The sequence below is a fragment of the Agelaius tricolor genome, unplaced genomic scaffold (genome assembly GCF_023055355.1).
Source record: "Agelaius tricolor isolate 1412-34295 unplaced genomic scaffold, bAgeTri1.0.p SCAF_2, whole genome shotgun sequence".
NCBI classification, from domain to species: Eukaryota; Metazoa; Chordata; class Aves; order Passeriformes; family Icteridae; genus Agelaius; species Agelaius tricolor.
In genome coordinates this window covers 53421899-53444576 of record NW_027269262.1, presented here as the reverse complement: position 1 = coordinate 53444576, position 22678 = coordinate 53421899, and the positions used below count along the sequence as shown (strand labels likewise).

General features: G+C 41.0%; 1 protein-coding gene across 3 annotated transcripts in view; it reads right to left on the bottom strand.

Moving 5' to 3' along the window:
* Positions 1–22678, bottom strand: part of MAPRE2 (microtubule associated protein RP/EB family member 2) — a 97412-nt gene that overhangs the window by 68134 nt on the left and 6600 nt on the right. Inside the window, exons 1-2 of one of the 3 annotated variants that reach the window (XM_071419121.1) lie at positions 18711–18829; positions 2865–2926 (exon numbers count right to left, since the gene is read on the bottom strand). In XM_071419121.1, coding sequence (XP_071275222.1) covers positions 2865–2926; positions 18711–18782 — 134 coding nt within the window. In that variant the 5' untranslated portion in view covers positions 18783–18829. Of the gene's footprint in view, positions 1–2864; positions 2927–18710; positions 18830–22678 lie in introns of those variants that run through there. The other 2 variants (XM_071419136.1, XM_071419142.1) reach the window with 2 other exon arrangements.

The window sequence follows — 22678 nt, the reverse complement described above, 5'->3', positions numbered from 1 at the left end:
TTTAAAAGCACTCTGCTTAGCCCAGAAGTTCACCTATGTCATGCTTCTTCAGTCTTTTGACTGAAGGAAAGTTAGAGCTTCTGTAGTGGACATTTTCTAAACCAGCTGGGGGAAACAAGTAGCAAGGAACTGAGTGGGAAACAAAGTGCCCCCATCTAGAAACAGTGTTTATTCTGCACCGGTTCTGGTGCTGGGAGGTAAGGAGAAAGGAGTGAGAGGAAGCAATTATTTAGTCTGCCTGGTTTGGGTAAGTACATGCACCTTTATCATGAACACCCAGAGAATATTTATGTCTGCAGGGAAAAAAAAGCTCATACAGGCCTTTGCTCAGATCTGCCCTGAACACTTAATGAATTAGTAGCTCATCATACAAACATACTTTATATACACATGTAGATATATTCATATGCACACACTTCCAATCTATTTTCTTTCTCTTCCCCTACCTCACAATAACTGAAGTCTAACAAGTAATTCCTGAGCTAATGTTCCAGTAGAAACCTTGCTTTCTAATGTTAGGATGTATTGTAATTGCTTTGGTGATAGTGCATCAATCAGGGAATTGCTGCTGCCAAGAGGCCCCTTATCTGCATGTCACACATGAGAGCACCTAACACAAGAACTGTAAAATTTCTTGAATATTCCAGTATCCATCCCTCATGTTGTTGTCCATGTAACTTAATTCCACAAAAAAATACACACATTTATCAGGCTCAAAGCCACTGAAACCTGACCAGAAGGTTTCCTGAGCAAAGACTAGTATATAATAGCATGTTACAGGGATTTGGAATTGTAATAGCTCAGCTAATTCTGCAGCAATGTAATGAATCTCTGGTATTAGAAGGCTGATAACTAGATCTTCATTTGGATATATAATAGGCCATAAGGACTAAAGGATTTGAAAAGGAAAGGCTAAACAGTGAGCAGCAATCCATTGGGAATACACTGGAAAACTGTCTGTTGCTTTGCCGAAAGGGTTACACATTGCAGGAAATCTGCACACGTCAGATAAGTTTCTGCTAGACAGGTAGGATGCAGTCTGCTTTTATAAATGTCCACTTGGTGGTTGTGCACTATCTCCATGCTCACAGTTTTCCTTAGATTTCCTGTTGTTTCCAAGTGCTTGTGACAATGCCAGCATAACTGCAGTGACGAAACCTGACTTTAGGGAGCAGCCTCTGCTCCATGCCAGAGCAGACAGCAACAGATGAAAGCCTCTGTGGCTCAGCACAGAGCACTGTCCTGCTGCCCTTCCATCTGCAACACCTTCCCAGGAAGGGTTGCATCCATGGGGGAGAACCGTACATTTTCCTAGCTCTTGCTCTGAGATGCCTCCTGTGGTCTAGATTTATTGTTTCATCCTTGAGGCATACGAGCCTCTTTTGACTAAATTATAGGCTGATTGTCCTGAGAATCTCCAAGTACACTTGATCACCACATGTCTGCTAATTGCTGTTGAAGGCAGTTTGCAATCTGATGAATCTGGACTATGTGGCTCCTCGTTCAACTGTCCCTCTCCTACTCACCTGTGTCTGCACTGGTGAACAATTGCTGGTGGCAATTCTTGCATTTATCACAGGACTTATCCTGAGTGGTTTCCCACACCTATCAGGTATCTAGAGAAATCTTTCTGCAAACATATTTAAGTTTTCTTTCCTTTTTTTCTTTTTTTTTTTTTTTCCAGGGCATTACATAACCTGGAGCAACCCCCCAGTTTCACAGCAAAGCGAGTCTTTTCACTTCTAGCTGTGAAGCACAAAGTATCACTACAAAATGAGCTGCCTCCTACATCCAAAGTTAGCATTTATTTACACACTGTAACAGCTTTGCAAGCATTAGCAAAAATGCAGCAGTATGTTTTGAAAATGGAAGTTCTTCATTACACAACCTGAGCATCATTTCAGTGCCATGCATATGTTTATTCCTAGCTATGCATAAGGAAGCCCCAAGCTACTGAAAACCACTAATGCTGCAGCACATTCCTTCCAAGGGAAAAGGCAGGAATGGTATCCAGTAGAGCATGGTGAGCATTGCTAATGGTGAACCCGTTCAAACAAGAGGTTTAGTACCAGCTATCCTATGCTCGATTTTGGCAACACTGGCATTTTCTGTTTAACAGCACCGATGCAGCAGAAATGGTACAAGGGCAGCAAGTGATGGCAACTGCAGGAAGCACAGATCTGTTCAGGGCACATCCCTTCTGAAGGCTTTCTAAACATTGCCACCTTGTGGGCCTCCTGTCTGATATCACTGGTCTGATATCACTTTCCTCAGGTGACTTCCTGAGCACATTTCACAGATGCCAAGCTTAAGACTGGATGGTTGAAGTTAAACTCCCATAGTTGGGGATCAAAAAAGGGACAGCACCTTATGAATTCTCTGGGGCATAAATTGCTAACTCCGTATTTGTGCTTCATGTAATCTGCTCTTTTTCTGTTTATCATTATGATGGCAGCGCTTATAAAGTACAGAAGAGCTAACAGTTAACAAAACAAAAGCAGAGAAGGATACAATTTCTCAAATCTCCCAAGCAGAAGAGAGAAGTCAGACTCATTGACCACCTCTTTTTTTTTATTTTAAATTTCTTTCTGCCACCATTTCCTTCTAATTCCAGTGGGGGGAAAAAAACAAAACCAAAAACAAATTACTTATTATATTTATTATAAAATTATTTATTATTTATTTAAGAGGTCTGTGACTACTTGTGTGACTTTCATCAGCTTTGTTTCATGACTACTACATAGTCAAAGAGGATGGAAAGCAATATCACTTGTATTTGATACCAAACTTATCTAGCTACTACCTTACATACATCAAACAGAAGTTCTTAGGTAAAAAAACCACAAATACACAAACATACTTACTTTGAGCATCCAAACACTTTCCCTGGTTGCCGGCTTGAATTGTTCCTTGCAGCAATTTGGCCCTGAAAGAAAACATGAAATCTTTAGTTCAGCTACCAAATAGGAGGGAAAAAAAAAGGAAAAAGATTCACTGGATGGTCTTTGTCTGCCTTGGCTGAGCAGTGATGCAACAGTCGTATGCTGAAAATTGAAATGAGTAGAAATCCTTCATTACAATGCGCTAATTCAGCTGTGTTCACAATGGCTCAGTGTCCAACACATCTGCACAACAATCAGATGCCCCCTGATGTAGTAGCAGGTCTATGAGCTCCCTCATGCAGTGCTGCATTTAGAGTTTATTCATGATTTCCAGGCACACTGGTCTTTCTTCATCCAACCAGGCTTCTTCCGAGCACAGGCAATCAGTTATGACTGTTGTGTCATGCAACTGGAGCCTTGCTGCACTTGCCTGAACAGCTTTTCAGAAGGAAAAAAAATCTGCCATTGAGAAGCTCAGTAACTGTAATCCAGGAAAGCCTGTGGTTTTGCCAATACAGCACAAAAACACTGGCAGTCCTTTGAAGTGTCTCACTTAACAATGAAATCATGGTGCTGCCCCCTTGTAGCAGCCACATTAAGGCCTATTCCCTTCTGTGTTCCTGGAGGGAATTGCCTATGAATGCTAAATTTGTCCTCACATCCGTTCTCTCAAGTGGTACATTACAGACTACAGAAACATGAGATGGAGCAACCATGTATAGATTTCAGCTGGTGCCCTGAATTACATACTATGGTTCTGTGGCTCAGTTTCTTAATTTGACTCCTCAGTCAGCAGGAACTATCATTCCTAGCAGGTAAATAATGGTTTACAGTCAGACCAGGGCTCTGGTTATTGCTTGTTTTGCATTCCTAGTCAACTAGTTGAGACAGCCCAGCAGGGAGGAGTATTCCAAAGACATCTATTTCTGCATAACAGCACGAAACCACACCAAACAGGATCCCAGGGGTACTGGGACTGAATCAGGGACCAAGGGATGTAAGAAGGTGAATTTAAATTCCTCAAAACCCCTGTTTTAAGAGGTGGAAAATATTAAGCAATTCTCACTATACTTCACTATCATGTGGAAAAGGTAGTCAGACCTTTAAAGATGGCTTGTCTAAAGGACTGGATCTCAGCTCCAGAAGCTGTGACTCATCCTGGCAGAGAACTTAGGAGGGCTGCTAGCAAACTGGAAGGCCGAAGCTACCTTAAAGCCAAACCAGAATGGGAATTAAACATGTGATTGTTTCATTTCGTTGAATCTCTCCAAGCCTCTTAAGCTTTGCTTTTCAATGTACTGTTTTTCCTCCATTTGTTTAATGTGGAAAGTGATTCCAGCACAGCTGAAAAACCTCAGGCATTCTATTGGCAAAAGAACAGCAAATTCATCATGGTATATTGACTTTTGGCCAAGTAGTGCCCCTGTGAAGTTAAGCTGGGATCTGACAGCACTACTCCAACAAGTGTCCCATCCATACAAGTGGGATAATGGTTAAAAGACATCTCTCACCAGGAGGTGTTGACCAGAAATTCTAACAGGCATCAGCAGTGGAGAGACGTAGTGATCCTGTTAGAAATATGACACTCAATACACTCATGGAATGTTTTCCATACTATACTTTCTGAAGAGTGTGATATTTACAGCATATTGAAGACAGAGGTACTTAATTGTCTTCAGTATGTAGACCTCAGTTTGAGAGGGATTTGAGTAACACCACCATGCTGAATGTCATTCATATTGTCTCAAATAAAAAAATCATCATAGCACAAGTCCCTAAAACTTGGAAGCTGATTCTGCTGATGCTTGCACAGGTCAAGCCAAAGAGGCACATCTCAGCAACAGCTCCTGCCTTTCTGCCTGCAAACAGGTACTTACCTGAGCTGCAGGGAGCAGTGCAATCACCGTGGCCACATGAGATAATTGGCACTTGCTGCTGTGTGCAGCAGCACTGCCAGGTCTCCACCTGCTCCGTGAGCCATGCCAACACCTCAACCCGTCCTGCTGGCTCCAGATGCCGCAGCAGCACCAGGCGAGGGAGTGGTAGGAAACACCGGATCATTGGGGTGGAATTTAGTTGAGGTGGACAAAGGAATGCAGTAGAGGTCCTAGTCAGTGGGTGTGAGGAAGGTAAGGATGGAGAGCTGGAGTCTCCTTTGAAAGGGTGGAGGGATAAAGATGTGCAATGAAGGCGAGGAGAAAGGATGCCACGTCCTTTTACTTCGTGGCAGGCCACGCACAGCTCTCAGTTGCAGACACTGGCATCACATCACCACTCTACAAAAGCCAGCAAGCACAATTCAGTTCCTCAAAACTCCACACCACACACAGCCTGAACTGTTTTTAACGTAGGTTCCCATCTCCTTAAAAGTCATCTATCAATACACCTAAAGAAATTCTTCCTTCCACATTGGAAAACTTAGGCAAAAGAGGTAAAATACAAGAGGATGAAGATGTAGAGGATCAGGAAAATGAAAAAGACCTTAAGATACAGGAAAAAAAATTAAAAGCAATTTAAAGAGTAGTTTCAGAAAATCCTATGTAGTAAAAGAGATAAATACGATTATGCCTTTTTTTTTTTTCAAGGCAGAAATTTATAATTTGCTCTACTGTGTTGTAATGCAAATATTTGCAGGTATGTGTAAAGTTACCCGTAGTTGCAAGTTCCCTATATTAGACTATCCATTTCCCTGATGAGTGAATTACATTGGGGGAAAACAGACCAATGTTTATCATAAAATGCTTTCAAGTTTAGCTGTTTATTAATAGAATTGAGTAGCTTTTATTAGTAACCAATGACTGTTCACATACTGCATTCAGTTCTCCCCATCCCATCCCTTGTTTCATCCTGCTACAGATACAGTCAGGAAGTGAAACCCAGGGGAGGGAGGTTGGACTAGTGGGCCACTGGCTTCCAGAGAGTTCCTCAGGGGTGCCTTCCTTTCCTTCACCAGCTGTGTATGCAGCCTACATTTGCCACTTTTTCAGATGCTGCTGGGTGACATATCCTGTTTGATACTAATGAGTGCTAGTGGAGGGCAGGTTTGGTAAACTTGTACAGTTCAGAGTTTATGGGACCTTGGGGTGTCCTGTGGATTCAGCAGGACTGCTGCTCTCCAGGGCTTACCTGGTCTCAGCATATATTTTTTTCTCCCAGTGCAGACTAGCTATTTCTGCACCAACAGTGCTGAACCTACTGACACAAACTGATGCAGAAAGGGCTTCTATAATAATATCCCTGGAAATGCTGTAAAGCATTGAATTTAATTTGAATGAATATTGACCCAAAAAAAACCCCCGAAATAAAAAAAAAAACAAACACCCCAAACAAAACAAGAATTGGGAAAGAGGGTTATGAGAATACAAGTAGAAAGCAAAGCAACTAAATGGAAGAAGTACATCAGAGAATCTGTAGTAAACAAGGAACAACAGCATCCAGAGGCACATCCTACAGTCGTAATATGAAAAGTAATATGAAAAACTAACCCATAGTTGTTAGTTTGAAGGACCAAGGAGGAAAAATTAGGACAGAATGTAATTAAAGTCATTTAAATCAAATGCCTTCTAGTTCAAAACTTTGTCTCCAGAAACTGTGTTTCCCCTGTGGGCACTGAGCCCTGTCTGCTGCTACTGTCTCTCTGCATACTTTCTTCCATACTGCACAGATCTGTTTTCTTCTCCCTGCCAAAGACTGGAAATGCGATGTTGCATGAAACAATTTGTAATATGGGCTGACAGTCACTGATTATTGCCTCAAATATTCTCAGCACTTACAGAAAAAAAAACTTCAAAACCAACTTATTTTTAGCAACTGAAAGAATTCAAGCAACCCCATGTGGCTGCTATCCAGGCATTTACTGAGTGGAGAATAGCTTGACAAATTACAGAAATGGACAAACTCAGAGTGTAAATCAGAAAACCATGTATATCACTATTTACATATGCTTTCCTGTTGAAAAGATTAACAGAAACATTAATTTTACAGCTTCCAGTGTCAAAGGAAAAAAAACGACTGTTTTTATGAGCTGTGCATGAATCACAAAAACCAAAACAAAAACCCCCATTTACTTCACAATTTGGCAGATTTCTCAACTTGCTAGTAACTAACAGCCCAGCCCTGTGCTGCCTCACTGTTCCTGAGTAATTCCTCTGCATCTACTCAGGCCTCGGCTCTGTGGCACTACAGGGAAGGCACAAAGGCAAAGACCCAAAGCAAAGAAATCAAGAAACAGAGCTGAGCTGAATACTATCTCCAGCTTCAGAACTACAAGAAACCAAATCTGACCCAGAGTGCTTCACAAGGAAGGCAGTCCCAGAAGATGTGAGATGCTGATACCGAGCATTTCCCACCTCTTTTGCTCTTCCCATTCCAAACACGGATTTGTCCCAGTGGTTCTGTTTCTCTCCAGTGCTCTGATTTCAAGTCATCTACCGGCACAAAAAAGGTCCTAGAGATTTCTTATAAGACTCTGTTTCCTCCCTCTCATTTACAAAGCAAACAAACTTTTTTTGGTCATTTACATACAAAGTAAATTCAAGCATGTCCTACTTAGCAACTTTGTAGGAAAGAGCAGGCATCCCTTTTCATGAAGACTTCTACTCTGTTTGGGAAACCTTTAGATTTTTCTTCCTATAGAGCAGTAAACCAATTTCTGTCATTTCTGCTGTCCTCTCCTGTCCCTCCTCAACTTCTTGTAAAGAGGAATTTCCATGACCCAAGTGATTTGCAGGGTTCAAAGCTCCAGCCAACTGCAGCAACACTTACATTTTTTGCAGCAGTCTGCCTGTCCTCCTCCTAATAATAAATACCTTCACTGCCTTCCTGCCTGGTAACTCTGAGACACAGTAATTATCTTCCAACTTGGAAAGGGTGTAACAGAGCTCAGTTTGTGTGATTTTACTCAGCTAGTGTGACAGATTTGGCAAACCCTTTCTTTTGCATGACAAGCAGTGCCAAACCAGTATATCCAGCAGTAGGTGGCAGACCTAATAGGATGACCAGATGAGACTGTGTATTTATCATTCTTTGTATTTTGCAGCAGGCTGCCACACCTCAGTTATCTGCAAAAAAAATTTCTCTTTGCTCCATTTGGATAAAACAATCTTCCTTCAATTGTTTGAGGCATCCTTTTCTTTAAAATTTAGTTCAGAGTCATTGATGTCTACATTTCAATTTCTATCACAAAACTAAAAGTCTGTCTCACTTGGCAGTGGCAGTGTCTTGACTTCTACATCCAACACAACCACCAATCTTGTTTGCATGTCTGCAGTTTGCACAATGGACTGCAGTTTGCTATTTATGCACTTCTGTATGTACTCATGTTTTAGTTTGGATTTTTTTTTTCCTGGTAGGCATTCTATCATCTTACAGAAAGCACTTGGTTTAAAAATAACTAGAGTTGATCAGGTTTCTGCTTAGTTTCATGCACTAGAATAATTTAAGCAGTTTCTTTTTAATATTTCCTTATAAACAAAATTATGCTGTGATAATGCATGTTTTATAGTGAGGAAAGAAAAGCCAGCACTGACTAAGGTTTCCCATGATGAAGAATTTGGCAATAATATTGCCTTAAGGCATTCCAGCCCTAACTGTTTGCTCCTTATTTATGTGTCTGGGCTGCCCTGCAGTTTTGCTAGAACTCTGAATCCCATCCACTCTGAAGCAGAAGCAAAAAGGGATCTAATTTCAAAGTAATCAATATTTTTTTTTCTTTTTCAGATTTAGAAAAGTAAATCTGGGACAGTTTCTGGGTTTTACAGTACCCAGCAAGGCTCAATCAACACTGGGATGTCAGGATCTGTATTGCTGGCCAGAAAAACAGGCACAGGGAATAACTCCACTGAGTGGGAGGGAAGATCAAGCTTTGAAAGCAGACACAGACTCCTCAGATATGGCCTAAAGACTGGGGGATACACAGAGCTAAGGCAGAACACACATCAGCCTTCCCCCGTTCAACGGGAGTAAGAGGCACATGGAAGACAGCTAGCAGCAGCTGCTCTGCTCCAGGTCAACTCACCACCAGCCTCCAGATTGATCATTTCCTGTATTCAATTTTAGGCCTCATTCTGTAGCTGGATTTTATAGACTAATCATCAGTTTAGAAGTAAAAAGAAGGTTCAAGGGGAAGGCATTAAAATATACATTCAAAAGTTTAAAAAAAGCACAAAAAGTGCCTGTCTTTGTGTTCTGACCTGAGCCATTTTCTGAAGTTCTTTTAAAACAGCAAATCCCGAGGTTAACATGAGGAGTCCTGATAGCATAATAATAAGAAGCTGAATTATCCAAGCTGACAACCTTTGAAAATGAGCCTGCTGAACAAGCACAGTAGGAAGTGCCCAAAGAGAACTTCCATAGGAGTGTTATGCAGTGTCTGGGGGACTCTCAAAATTGCTTCAGGGATATAAAATGTACCAACTTCAGCACCAGGAAAACATTTAGAAGAGCAAGTTGATTTAAAAGACAGATGTTTTAACTCAAAAAGTAACTTATGCCTGAGAAAAATGCAGGTAGATCAGTTCAAGTGCTTGAGATTAAATGGGCTGAATCCCTCACTATTGTGGGATTCCTTTTTCAGATCTCTCTTTACAGTGAGTGAAGAAAATTTAGCACATAAGAGAACATTCAGCAAAAATCTTTTAGGTGGCTTGACAGAGGGGGATGAATGCTCCTACCAACCCTCTGTTTTAACCTAGTGCTTTACTATGAGCACTTTGCCTACAAATCATCTAAACTTACCAACTGGGTGTCCTTGCTAAGTTGCAGAATTCAGTAACTTCCTTTAAAAAATAAAAAAGTTCTCCAAAGCAGTGCAAGACCTGTGCATATATCAGACCAGAAAAGAGGTGAGGACAACAGGCCTGGAAATCAAGTATGCAAATTCTTGCCCGAGGGAAGGAATGACCTTGCTGTGTCCCAGCCAGCTGGAGACAAACTTCAGAGGAAAAAAAAAAAAAGACCTGAGGGGTCAAATTGAAAAATTGACAACAAATTGAAAAATGCTCAGCAGAATGTCCTTGCAGAAAAGGAGGGCAACTCTACGGTGGGCTGGGCTTGCAGATCCAGGACAGTAATTGCTGTACTCAGGGATTGCAAAAGTGCAGTGCCTGTGTACTGGGGAGCCACAAACCAGTGACAGACACTCTGGAGCCCAGCCTACCATACCAAGATAGTCAAGGAGATGGAAGGTATGATACAGGAGAGGCTGAGAGCTGGGTTGGTCCAGCCTGAACATGAGAAGCTTTGAGGTGTGTGGGGGATGTATGACTGCAGCCCTCAGCTCCTAAAGGGGAGGGTGTAGGGAAGATGAAGCCAGGATCTTCTCAAAGGAACACAGACACAGCAAGAGGCAACAGGCAAGTTTCAACAGGGAAAATCCTGATTACATGTTAGGAAAAGTGTTTTCATCATGAGAGTGGTTGAACATTAGGTCCAGTGAGGCTGGAAAATCTGAATGTTCTAGATATTCAGAACTCAACAAGTTCCTGAGCAACTTGATCCGTTTGGGATAGCTTTTAACAGGAGTGGACAAGATTATGTCTTTCAACCAGTATCATCCAGTGATTCCATGCAGAAGTATCACTGCAGGCTGCTTGTTGCCTGCTTGCCTTACCCAGGAAAGAGTGAGGGTATGAACTGCAATCTCAGCCCTTTTAACAGTTCTGGCAACTTTCTCTACCTTAAATTGCTGAACAGAAAAAGGGGTTCAACTCAAAGATGTAAAGACAGATTCCAGTATTGGGGGCAATAGTTAAAGCAGCTCAAGTCTTGTAAGTTGATTTCTGTTTCAGTCATTAGATGAAAATGTATACTTCATAAATATATTAATATAGTATACATTTATATTATTATGTAAACATTTGCTATACAGAATATATGTATAGTATGCATATACATTAATAAATGTATACTATAGAAATAAATTTATAATAAATAATATTTAATACATAAATCTAAAGCCATAAGTTTTTCTCTTTACAGCACTGGTGAAGCAGGTAAAAGTTCTTGGACTCCTGCCTTGTGTGAGCAGAATGGATTACCTGCAGTCAATTATGCATGTATTAACCTATGAAGGCTTTAAGGCTATAATTTGCAAAAATGTAAACCTCTGATTAGATAAGGTGCTCATGTGACAGCTGATGGGACATTGAAGGGTGTGTAGCATCACCTCATTTGTCCTGCACAGATCATAACAGGTGCTCCCATAAACCAAAAGCCAAAGAAGTCTCTCCTTTTCATCTAATCAATCCCAACCATCCAGTTTTCCTCAATGAAATGGAAGAGTCACTTTTCCATGGACCCATAGTGTGACAATGATCCCTGTGTTCCCATCTCTGCTGAAAGGACCATGTTAATCCTTTACACAATTTAATCAGTGGAGAGACATGGGCAGGGGGTCCCAGTGACATTGTCACAGCCCAGTGATCAAGAAACACTGGAGGAGCATGTTTTAAGCCTTCTCCAACCTGCTAAGGGGCAGATCCCCTTTAGTATCTCATGTGTTGAGTCAATCCTTCAGCCCTCCTCATCTACCAGGTGGAGGAACAGCCCACCAACACTTCACACCCTTCCACACATATTTTGACTGAAAGCAGGAGGCAATTGCTGTGCTTGGCACAGGTAACAAAATCTGGGGATTTGATAGGATTGGATCTCTTGGGGGAGTAGACAGAGAAATACAGCTTGGTATTTATTCATGTTTCAAAGCATTGAGCACTGATTTGCTTACCCTACCCAGGGGCAGCACCTCCTATCATGAAGAGAAGAAGAAATTCACTGACAAATATAACAGCTACCTATATTTTCAGTAAGGATCAGAAACCTGCACTTGCAAAAGGTCTGCCACAAAGTGGGGGCCTCCTGCTTGCAAAATGGGAAAGCTAAAATGCACTGAAGCTTGAGGACACTTGTACTGTGGTAATGACCCCACACAAATAATTGCAGCTAAAACTGGAAACCTGCATATTTGACAGAGGGCACAGAACCAACTGAGCTTTTCTGGCATCTAGAGTGCATGTAGGGCTGGAAGTTTCCCCATTAAGGGAAACTCAAAAATAGCCAAAGAGAGGTTCTTCAGGGCAGGACTGTATGTGAAAATTGTATAAATGCCTTTTACTCCTTCAGTTACAATGGCATTGCCACCTGATCACAGCTTGTGAATTTCAAGTTGAAGGAAAAATATTCCAGTCTGTGAGATAAGAGTGACAGCTTGTTACCTTATTTAAGTACTCCATGATACGACACAATAAAGCAAAGTGATATAGGAAGGGGTTCAAAAGATGGGTTGCTAAGCCTCAACCCCTCAAGTTAATGTTCTTTTGTTCTGAAAGGATAGCCTGCATTTGAATTCTACTGTGTAAGAAACTTTTGGCTGCATTATTGAGCTGCAGTACTTCCTCCAAGAAACTGCAGTACAAAGCTCACATGAATTATTGTTTCTTCATGTTTTTCTGCAGACAAGAGCCACAGAACACAGTGCATCAGCCCACAAACATGAACATGTGCTTCATTTACCCACTAGAAAAAAAGCCAGTTGGGAAGTTTTCAAGTTATTTTACAATATTAGGTTGAATTTAAACTTCCACAACATTCTGCTCTGCAAAGCTTTTCCTTCAGCACACTGTGTGTAAGCACTGATTTGGAAGAGTACTAAACTAATTTAAATAGTATACACAATTTAAGTGTAGATACTTTCCTCACTGCCTTTCCCAGACACTTCTGTTTTTCATTTGCTGGCCAAACCAATCAAGAAAAGTCATCACTTAAATGAAGAATCAGCTACTTTGGATTGATTTGTCATTTACATGCACACTATTTCCCTCATAGATTTATACAAAAGCCAATTTGTCACATTTAGAAGACAAAGCCTTTTAGCTTAGATTAGCAAACCTGGCAGTTTTGGAGTTTGGAAGGGTTTGGTTTTGTTTGTATCCTTCTCTCATAAACCTGTCAGTACAGTAGATTCTGTGCAGAGTAACAAGTCTTACTGTTTCTTCAGAGGCACATGCAATCTGCCCTTGAGAGCCCAGCCTGTGTTAATGTTGTAGATAAGCTCTCTTCAGTCTGTGGCACTTGCTGGAGCAGCAGCCTCCCAGTAACTGTTTTCCTTTGGAATGACCAGAGTGTCCTTCAGCTGAGCCTGAAAGAACAATTGGCACACCTCCTGCCTTCCATAAACTCACACTCTTTGCATCAAAGGCTCCTGAGATGGCAACTATCAGATATTTTCAGGCATGACTGCTTTAGGAAATACTGCTAGATATAAAATACATGTACAAAAGGTGTTTTTGGGGCTCTAAATAAAACTTGTGATACATAGTCCTTATTTCCCAGTCATGAATTCATTTAACAAAGCCTTGCTGTTTTCATCAAGATTAGTCAGCTATTGAAAGTCCCCATAACAAGATGTTACTGAACTGAACATGCCCAAGATGAATCAAGGTAGTAACTTGTGGAAAAAATGAGCAGCTGCATAGTGTCTGCAGCTGAAGCATCCAGCAACAGCTGAAAGCAGGTCTGTCTCTTCCAAACCAGTGAGCAGTTTCATGCAGGCTGGTGGTACAAGTCCAGTATTTCTCCCTTTTTGGTAGTCGGATTGCTTATTAACTCACATAGCAAAAATGTGAGCTTCAACCTACGTTTTCCCATAAAATTGATTTCCCTGCAGGGCCTATCTCAGAGTCTGCTGCACTCTGCTGCAACTCTCTTACACCCTCCCATTTCTGGTAGAAACATGCCACACCTTCCACATGAGTCAACAGAGCAGGGCAGCATCTCCTGCAGCAAGCAGGGAGGGAGCTGAGAGGGGAGCCTGGCTGTGAAAACACAGTCCATGCTTCAGCAGTGGGCAGGATGCTCAGAGCAGTGCAGCCATGGCCAGAAATAATTCTGGGAGAATGCAACGAGCTGCACTTGATCTTGAAGCCACGGGATCAGGCAAGGTCACTTCTGGTGAAATACTCACGGGGATAAATTCCAAGTCACCCGGATAGTTAGTTAGCATACACGAGACAGCTGGAAGGCTTTACAACACTCTCAAATGACTCTGTTTGGCACCTCATCAAACTAAATGCCTTTTGCCTGTCGAGAGCACCAGCACATCGTTTCACTTCAGCGTTGTTCTGTTTTCCCTCGGCATGACGTGTTGGTTGTGAGAAACTGCTGAATCCAAGACAAGATGTCAGGGTTCAGCTTTCCTACTCCTGTTTGATGGCAAATTGATGCTGAAGTTTAATTTCCAGAATACGAAAATTATCAATATATTTTGACATACAAGGTGTGTAAAGAAAAACACAACTGAACTTGTCCCAATTTTAACCAGGTGACATGATGCTCCCCCAGGAAGTGCAGTGTTTTTAATCCCAGGAACACTCCTGCTTTCCCTTTTCAGCAGAGATGCTTACAACCTTTCTTGTTTGAAGTGCTGTGTTCTTTCCCCTACTATTTCATGCAGGGAAAATGATGTTGAAGCCAATGTGACAGTTCTCTGACACTAAGAACTCAATAAGTCCAGGAACACAAGTTGCTGCTTCTTTTATAGTGTTTTGGTTTTTTTTTTTAACTGGAATAAGGTCACTGTTTTGCCAGTCCCCATCCCACAGAAATGGCCCTGTCTGTGCTTGATACGAACTGAAAGGCATCCTGCAGCATGGCAAGAGAATCCAACTCAAAGAGGTTTTATGTTTACACACACACAGAGCTATTTATTTAACTGCTGTGAGTGCACTCCATGGGGTGAGCTGCGAGTGAAACCCTTCCATGTTCAAAGTGATGCACAAGTGGACAATGGCAGATGCCTGAGCAAAGCACTGGGCTTGTGCCAGGGGCTCGAACCAAAAGGCAAACTCAACAAGAAGTGGAAATAAACTGGAGACAGCACAAAATTTCTTCAACTTCAGAAGTCACAACATTAGACAGCTAGAAAAGATAGGAGGGAGGGACCCTCCTGCACAGGATACATAGGGCATAGAAGACATATATTATTAAGGAGCTTTAATCTCACTACCAGATTTCTCTCCTGCTGGTAAGTGCTTTTTCTTCTCACATTTATTTTTATGTTCTAATAAAATCAGTTTTGTGGGCTGGAAGCCCCTTACACCTCACTTAAGCCCATATAAAAGAGTGTGTGGCTTCCCCATGAAGCTCAGACCCTGCTGCAGCACCCTGCAAACACACAGGCTGACACCCAGCTCCCACTGGTTACCTCTCAGTGGGCCCTCCAGCACCTTCCAGGACCAGCCCATATGCTTAGGGCTGTGAATAAAGCAGAAATACCTTTCAGTTTTACCTCAGGCATAATTCTGAGCAAATCTTTACTTAAATTTAAAGTTTTAAACAGTTTCATCAAGAAGAATCCACATATAAACACCACACTGTACAGGAGGACATACACAGGAAACTCTGAGGCCCTATACCCTGTATCACCAATCCATTTAGTTGATTTAAATGGGTACTTAGGCTACTGCAGAACAGACACATTTTATTTATGATTTATTACGTATCACTGAAACCAATAAAACCTGAAATAAGACCTTCACCATCACAGATCAGAAAGCAGCACTCCAAATTTCTTGCAGTAGCAGCCAGTGAGTGCTGCAACAAAGCCTCATCCAATCCCTCTGTGCCACATTGTTTTGATGGACAGAACTGTACCAGTAGCTCAGGGTTCCTTTCAAAGGGAGCCCAGAGACATCACTGCCACCCGTCAGACAAACGTTTCTTGTTGGTCTGTTCCACAGAATAGCTACAGAATAAGTTCCCTGTCATCTGACAAGCCCACCATAGGATTTCTCTGTCTGGTTTTCTCCCATGATCACCTGTTGCCTGTAGCCCCTGCATGCCAGTGAAAGATTTTTGCTGCAGCAGAGACAATACATCATCCTAAAGCCATTCACAGGATACTAAGCACATCCTTTATCTGGTATGGCCTTCGAGTGTTACAAACACACCTCAAAAACTTTGTTTCAGGCCAAGTGACATCTGACTGGGCAGTTATATTGCTTTCTCAGTTTATTATTTAGATCTCAGCTATCTAAGGAGAGTTTTAATTGTATACCACATCCTTTGCAACTCCTCTTCCAGCTTACACAAAGGAGTTGAATTTCAGTCTTCTTCCTTGTGTTGGAAATTGTTGCCTATATACATGACTGTCAGGTGGACAAAAACTGAAAAATTGCAAGTCTACAAGATTTACTGTTTAAATTTAGAAAGTTGGTTTGACTGCAGCTACAAAAGCCAGCTGTGTCTGTCCTCTGACTGCACTGCCCTGAGAAAAGATACTTTACTTAAGGGCATCAAATAATGCTAAAGAAACTGCAGTTATTTTAAGATCTGTAGAGCATTCTGATATAAGGATCCCACCATTTAAATAAATCACATTTGAACAGAAGACTCCATAAAGCAGTAAGGCATCCAGCTGAGCAGGGTCAGCTTGAGTCTTCTGAGCAGTACGGGTAAAATAGACTTTATAGTCACCTATATATGCTGAATTTTCTGCTTAAATCTTCTGACAGAAGTTTTGAAATGTGAAGGGACTAATGGAAGGGACCATGTCAAGGTAAGGCCACTGTCAGTGTCAGCCTTCATACACTGCTTCAAGGAAGTTACAAGAGATTGCCACTGGCCATCTATCTGTTCATTACTCAGCTCATCACCAAGAAGTATTCCGACATTTAGAACATAAGTGGCTCCAAAAATCAAACCAGAAAAGGAAGGTGGCACCCAAAGGCTTGTAGTTTGGCTACTCAAAAGTAGCCTTTTGAAGATTTATCTAAATTTATCAGATGAAATAAATAATCAGCCATAGGACAGTTAGTGTCACTTCAGTCATTTGTGTTTAATAGCAGGTGTCAGAATGATGCTAAGTATTCCACAATTATTACTTTCCAAGTCACTTTAATTCCTGCTTGGGGGATGACCAAATTGACAAAGGTGTTAAGCTATGCAATGATGTCAAAAAGTAACTCTCCATTACACATTTGAAAAAGCTTCAACTTTCTCCCTCATCCAGAAAACCCATCCAAAAGGATCCAAGAGTAGAGACACCTAAGACTCTCTGCCAGTATTGAGAGTATTTTCCTCCTCCTTCATCTCCCCAATCTACTGTATTAGTACAACAAGAGAGATCATCAAGTATTTTTTACTCAACAAGTATTTTTTAACAATTTAATCAACATAAGTTACTTAAAATAAACTTAAAAATAGCTAGCAACAACGCAACTGCAGCATGTCAGCCTCCGGAAGAGTGGCAGTGGATAAAGCCAAGGGCCTGCCTTTGCAGGAGAAGGAGATGCTATGCTGTCAAACAAGACTCTTCTCACCACAACCCAGCTCAGCCACAATTTGCTCCATATCAGTGAAAACATATGGTGGGCAGCAGAAATGACCACACTGCTCAAGTTAAGCATCCTACAAGTTTACCACTGGCTCCAAAGAAATGCCACAGCATTATCAAGGCAGAAAATGTGTGTATTCAAGTGTAAGATGCATTTATTTCCTCATGTCTACTAATTACAAAGTCAAAATGCTGTGACAGTCTCTCCAGCTTGCATCATGACATTTTGCCCAAGAGGCCATCACTCAGCTTTTGCCAATACATTAATTCACAGCTTTGCTTATACCTTGAAGAGAAGAACCCATCAAGAGCACCAGTTTTGTGGAAAACATGACTTTGATTATTTCTGTAGCCCATGCTAGTTATTCCAGAATATGCTCAGAACACTGTTAGACTAGTGACCCTCAAATATTCCTACGTTTTGCATACAATTAGTACAAAAAATATTAGTGACTTCTACTCCATCTTTATTGAAAACTTATAAAAGGAAACTTACTGCTCTTCTCTGATCTAGTTACCTACAGATAAAGTAATTGGAGAAGAAAGTTAAGACTCTTGTGTCTGGTTACATATTGAGTTTTCCAAGAAATCCACCCACACTTCCTTCCAGTTTCCCAGAAGGTTGAAAGGAGCTCCCAGAAAGCACTTTTAAGGTTTATCCTCCTCTCTACAATTCCTCACAGTTCTGCTTTACCATCACACCAGCAATCAACCCAGAGTCATCTAAACAGTGTAATGAGAGAGGTATTTTTTATGCTGACCAGTGTCCTTGCCGCATCCATGCATTGTTGTGATCACTTTTTACTACACTGCATTTGACTTCAGCAGAAGACTATGAAAGATTTCACCCAGACATCTTGTAAACAGATACAGACTCTCCTTAGACTTATTGTACCAAGATAAACACCTGTGTTCAAGAGCAAACAAATTTTATAGCACCTGATCTCATGGAGGGACATCGACTGTCACTCACAAGGCCTCTGCTGAACAGAGTAACTCATAAGCAATCCTGTGCATGTGCATATAAGGAAACTGTGATACAGTAGAAACCAAAAATTATAGCAGGATTTTTGGGTGTATCAAAAAGTCATGACTAAGCCACAGCAATTGTGCAATAAAGCATAGCATATCTTTTATTTGTCTGCTTGAGAAGTTAATATTGGTGTGACTGACAAACAGCAGCACAATTACGACAGCCACATTAACCTCAGTGTTGTGGCCAGGTGGTGCAAATTAGCCCTCAAAGTCATCAGTCCTGAAAGCATAACTACCTTATGACAAAGAACAACCTCTCCAGTTTTGGGCATGCTTTTTTAAGGCTGCTTTTTCTCCATTTGACTTAATTATAGAGGATTACAAAGCTATAGAGAATAAAACTTCAATCACAAATGGCAGAGAAAACACAGACCTTTGAAAGGACAGTAATACCCCATTCTCTGACAGAGAAATATTAGGTGTAGAAAAGGAATTAAGGTAGTAAAGCAGACCCCATGACTTACCTTTCCTTGCTGTCTCAAAGGTTCATTTAGAGGAGTATCCCCAATACTGGAACCTTTAAGAAGCCTTGACATGGTAGGATTAGTATTATTTTTTAAGATAAAAAAAATTAAATGAAACTGCCTGTTGTCATAGACTGGTAGAAGAGAACTTCCCTTTGATAACCTCCCTTTATAAACCTCACCATGGGTGTGGCTAAATGACTAGCTCCACCTCTCATCCTATTTAGAAACCCTACCAAAAAAAAAAGGAAAAAAACTTATCTGAAGCAATATAATAATTTTATCAACTACTCATATGCTGTTCTGGGGTTGTTTTTTTCTTAAGTAGGTAACTAGTTGACAGCCTCACAAGTTATAGGGAAAATGTAGACAAAATTAGATTTGTCTTCCATATTTGCAGTAACCTCCAATATGGTCTACAAACCATGTGGTGGGTTGCTCAGTGGTTTGCTTTTTAAAAGCAGTATTGTAACAACCTGATGGAAGTGTATCAGCTTTGAGTGTCTACTGGTATAACAGATGCATTATATTGAAAAGCAGCATATCTCTGAACTTGCAGCAATCTCCAGTTGCATCACCTCAAGACAAGCCTCCACCACCAGTGAAGGCTCTTGTTTTCATCACTTACAGAGGGAAGGTGATGCAACATCAAAGCCTTTCGCATGACTCATTAAATCACACACACCTGCACTACGGAGGGACCACCAATAAAAATTAGAATCTGTTCTTTTGTCCTCCTGACACGCTGCATTTTAAATTCCCTCAACTTTCTTTCCTCCCAAGGCCTAATTCAAGAGGATGGGGTGATGGATTAGGATGTTGTCACTAAGGCAGTATTGCTTACAGAGTTTTATATTGCTTTGGTGTGTAATACAAACACATCTATGTGGCTGCACTCTTGTCTCTTAGCTTTTTGTACTATTCCAACTGATAGTTTTTTGTTTTCATGGGTACAAGTATGAAAACTATAAGCATAGGGCCTAAATTAGGGGTTTTTAGGGCTTAAATTTGGGGTTTATTTTTCACTGAATAGTTGAGGTTATCCTGGCACTCCTGAAGGAGGCTGGGTGTGAAATTAGAGTTCTTGAGGTGTTTGGCAGGGGTTCAACTATGCTTCTATCATCTGGATTTGCTTTCAAGGGAGCGATTAGGAAATAATGTTCTTGTTAACAAGATCTGTGCAAGTAATGACTATTATACCCAACATTTCCTGTATATAAGCTGAAGTGATTGTTCCATCTTGATACAAAAAGCAGAGATATTTTCTTGAGAATTAGTGACTTGGGCCAAATCTCAGCTTTAAAGAGTGTTACAGAAGGTTCATCCCTTTTCACAGTGCCAGGCCATTTCTGTCTGAAAATACTAACTGGTCTTCAAAAAATATATATCCATGTGGAACTTTTACTTCAATATTAGACACTCCCAGATGTCAGATGAAGAAAGAAAGCCACCTTTATTGCAACAAGAAATATTGCATAATAAACTACAGCATTCACTTCTCACTGCTTTTGTACTACTGCAGGCAGGATAAAGCATCTTTGATTTTAAAATCCATATTTAAAGTACAGAGATATCTATGTCTCTTACTGTGTCTGGAAGTCTGTAATGTCATGTTCTACTATATGAGAATAAGAAATTCTGCAGCATTCTCCAAGGCTAATAAAACAGTTTCACTCCTTACAGAAAGTCTGATGATTCTGAGGAAATTATAAGTTTTGAGTGAGTTCACAAATTAAACATAGCATGCAAGAGAAAAGAAAGCAGTTCAATTGAAATGTAGAGTTGTGAGAAATTGAGACAAGCTCATTTTCCTTCCTACCTGCGAGGTGCTCACTCTGGGCCAACTTCCTCTCTTTCCACTTCAGCAATGACTGACTAAACAGTCAGTTCTGACATTCTTGGCTGAGTTATCACTTCTTTTGAATTATGTTCCCAGACAAAATGAGGAAATCCACAGGTGTGGGTGAAAGAAGGAGGAATATCACAGGAGATGTGATAGAAGTACCAGCATGTCATAGTGCTGTTCACACTGTACAGATGCAACTCCACATTGGAACCATGCTCTGTTTAGAAATACAGCATTGGGAAGATACCAGAGATGATGCTTTAATTTCCAAAGGACTTGCTGTTTCTGCTGGTAAAACCTATATCCCAGTACTGAAATATGAAATAGTGAATACCTATATCCCAGTACTGAAACATGAAACAGTGAAATGGAGTATAGTCTCATCTGTAGCAGCTAGCAAAATAAAATAGATAAATAAAATCAATAGATAAAACACTTAGTGCCTGGGATTCATTCCTAATAATCACCATGCATGGAAAAAAAAAGTCTTAAGGTCTTATTTTCTGAATATGACCAACAGCTCTTACAAAGACGATGGCACATCTGCACTGCCTGCCAGAACAACTTTATTACTGTCCTAATGGCACACACAGCATTATGCAGCTGTAAGTGTAATCACACTTTTTATAACCAGAGGAAATTGCTAAAACTTAGTTGACCAGATTTCAGCAGCCAAAAGCAGGAGAGGTGAGTACACACCTGCAAGCAAGGGGCTGGTGGCTTGGTCTTTATAGGGAGGCACTTCAGCAGTACCTGTACTGATAATGTCACTGCTGTTGTCAGCTGCTTCCAGGCATGCAAAGGCCAGCCTTAAGAACACATTTGCTTTCCTGAGCAGGGATAGTTACAAGACCTCCTCTAAATCTGCCTGTACCTAGAGAGGAAGCAATGTTTTAAAGTACAGAATTAATCTGCCTGCTGGCATTTCACATGCAGGGGAAAACTTATCACTGAGATTTAGTCCTGATTTGTTTCATAGTCCCCTCCCTCTTCATGGTCCCCCTGGATCAAAAGCTCTTGATTTAATAAAGCAGCATGTTCAACCTCTGAGTGCAGAGGCTGCTTCTCATTCCCCTTGGTCAAGCACAACATTTTCTGGCTCTGCTGCACAGCTGGGCTGAGGCCAACCTGTGGTAGCCCTTTCCTACTGAACCCAGGGCCAGGCTGGGAAACAAGAGAGTTGTCAAACAGCAACCAAAGCTCTGCTTGGCAAAAGGTGGAATTCAGGTGTTTGCTGTTGGTCCAAGACCACTCAGGGATGGGGGCTTGGAACTGGGTAACCTTTACTAGTACTTTCCACCCAAAACCATTCTGTAGTCTCTTCTATGCTACTACAAAAAACTGGGGATCCTTTGAGGCAAAGGCCAGAGGAAGTTAAAAAGCAAATTGACAGAATAGAATTACTGCCAAATTTGTGGTGAAGTCAGGATGCAGCTCAGGGGAAGAGACACATCACAGATAAAGAATGTGAAAAATCTCATAAGATCATCTTGTAAGATGAGAAAGAAAGGGGCACTCCACAGGAGCAGCCTGAGAGCAGCAGTGTGTGGATGCAGGGTTCTTTCCAGGCACAAAACCAACTACCCTGAAGTGGCTCAAAGCCCAGATCTTTTGTTTTCTTAACAAAGTTTTTTGTCATCATCTGGAATTATTTAATCTGCACTTCAAAGGTCTTCCAAGAGACAGCCTACCTAGAGCTGCTGCTCAAAACTTCAGCAAATGCAGCATTCCTGTGAGATTTCCCAGACCGGTTTCAGCTGCACCTCAAAACCCCTTCTTCTACAGAAATGTATATTCCTAGAAAATTTCAGGGGCTTGCTAATGAGATATAAAGATGTTCACAACCAATTGTCAATACCTACTGTCTTTTACCTCTAAATTTCCTGCTTTCTTTTGATAACATTTCCCATTATTATGATACCAAAATTCACGAGGGAATTAAAGGGTTAATGCAGTTGAAAGGAGCAGCACTGACTATAAAAAGTTACTACAATTAATAATGTCTGAGAACTTGAGCTGCAAGAAAAAGATGCAAAAGCTTGCAGAAAAGAACTAAATAAACAGCTTTAAATGTTAGTCTGTTTATGTTGCACACTTTATTTGTGTTGGTGGATTTAAATAA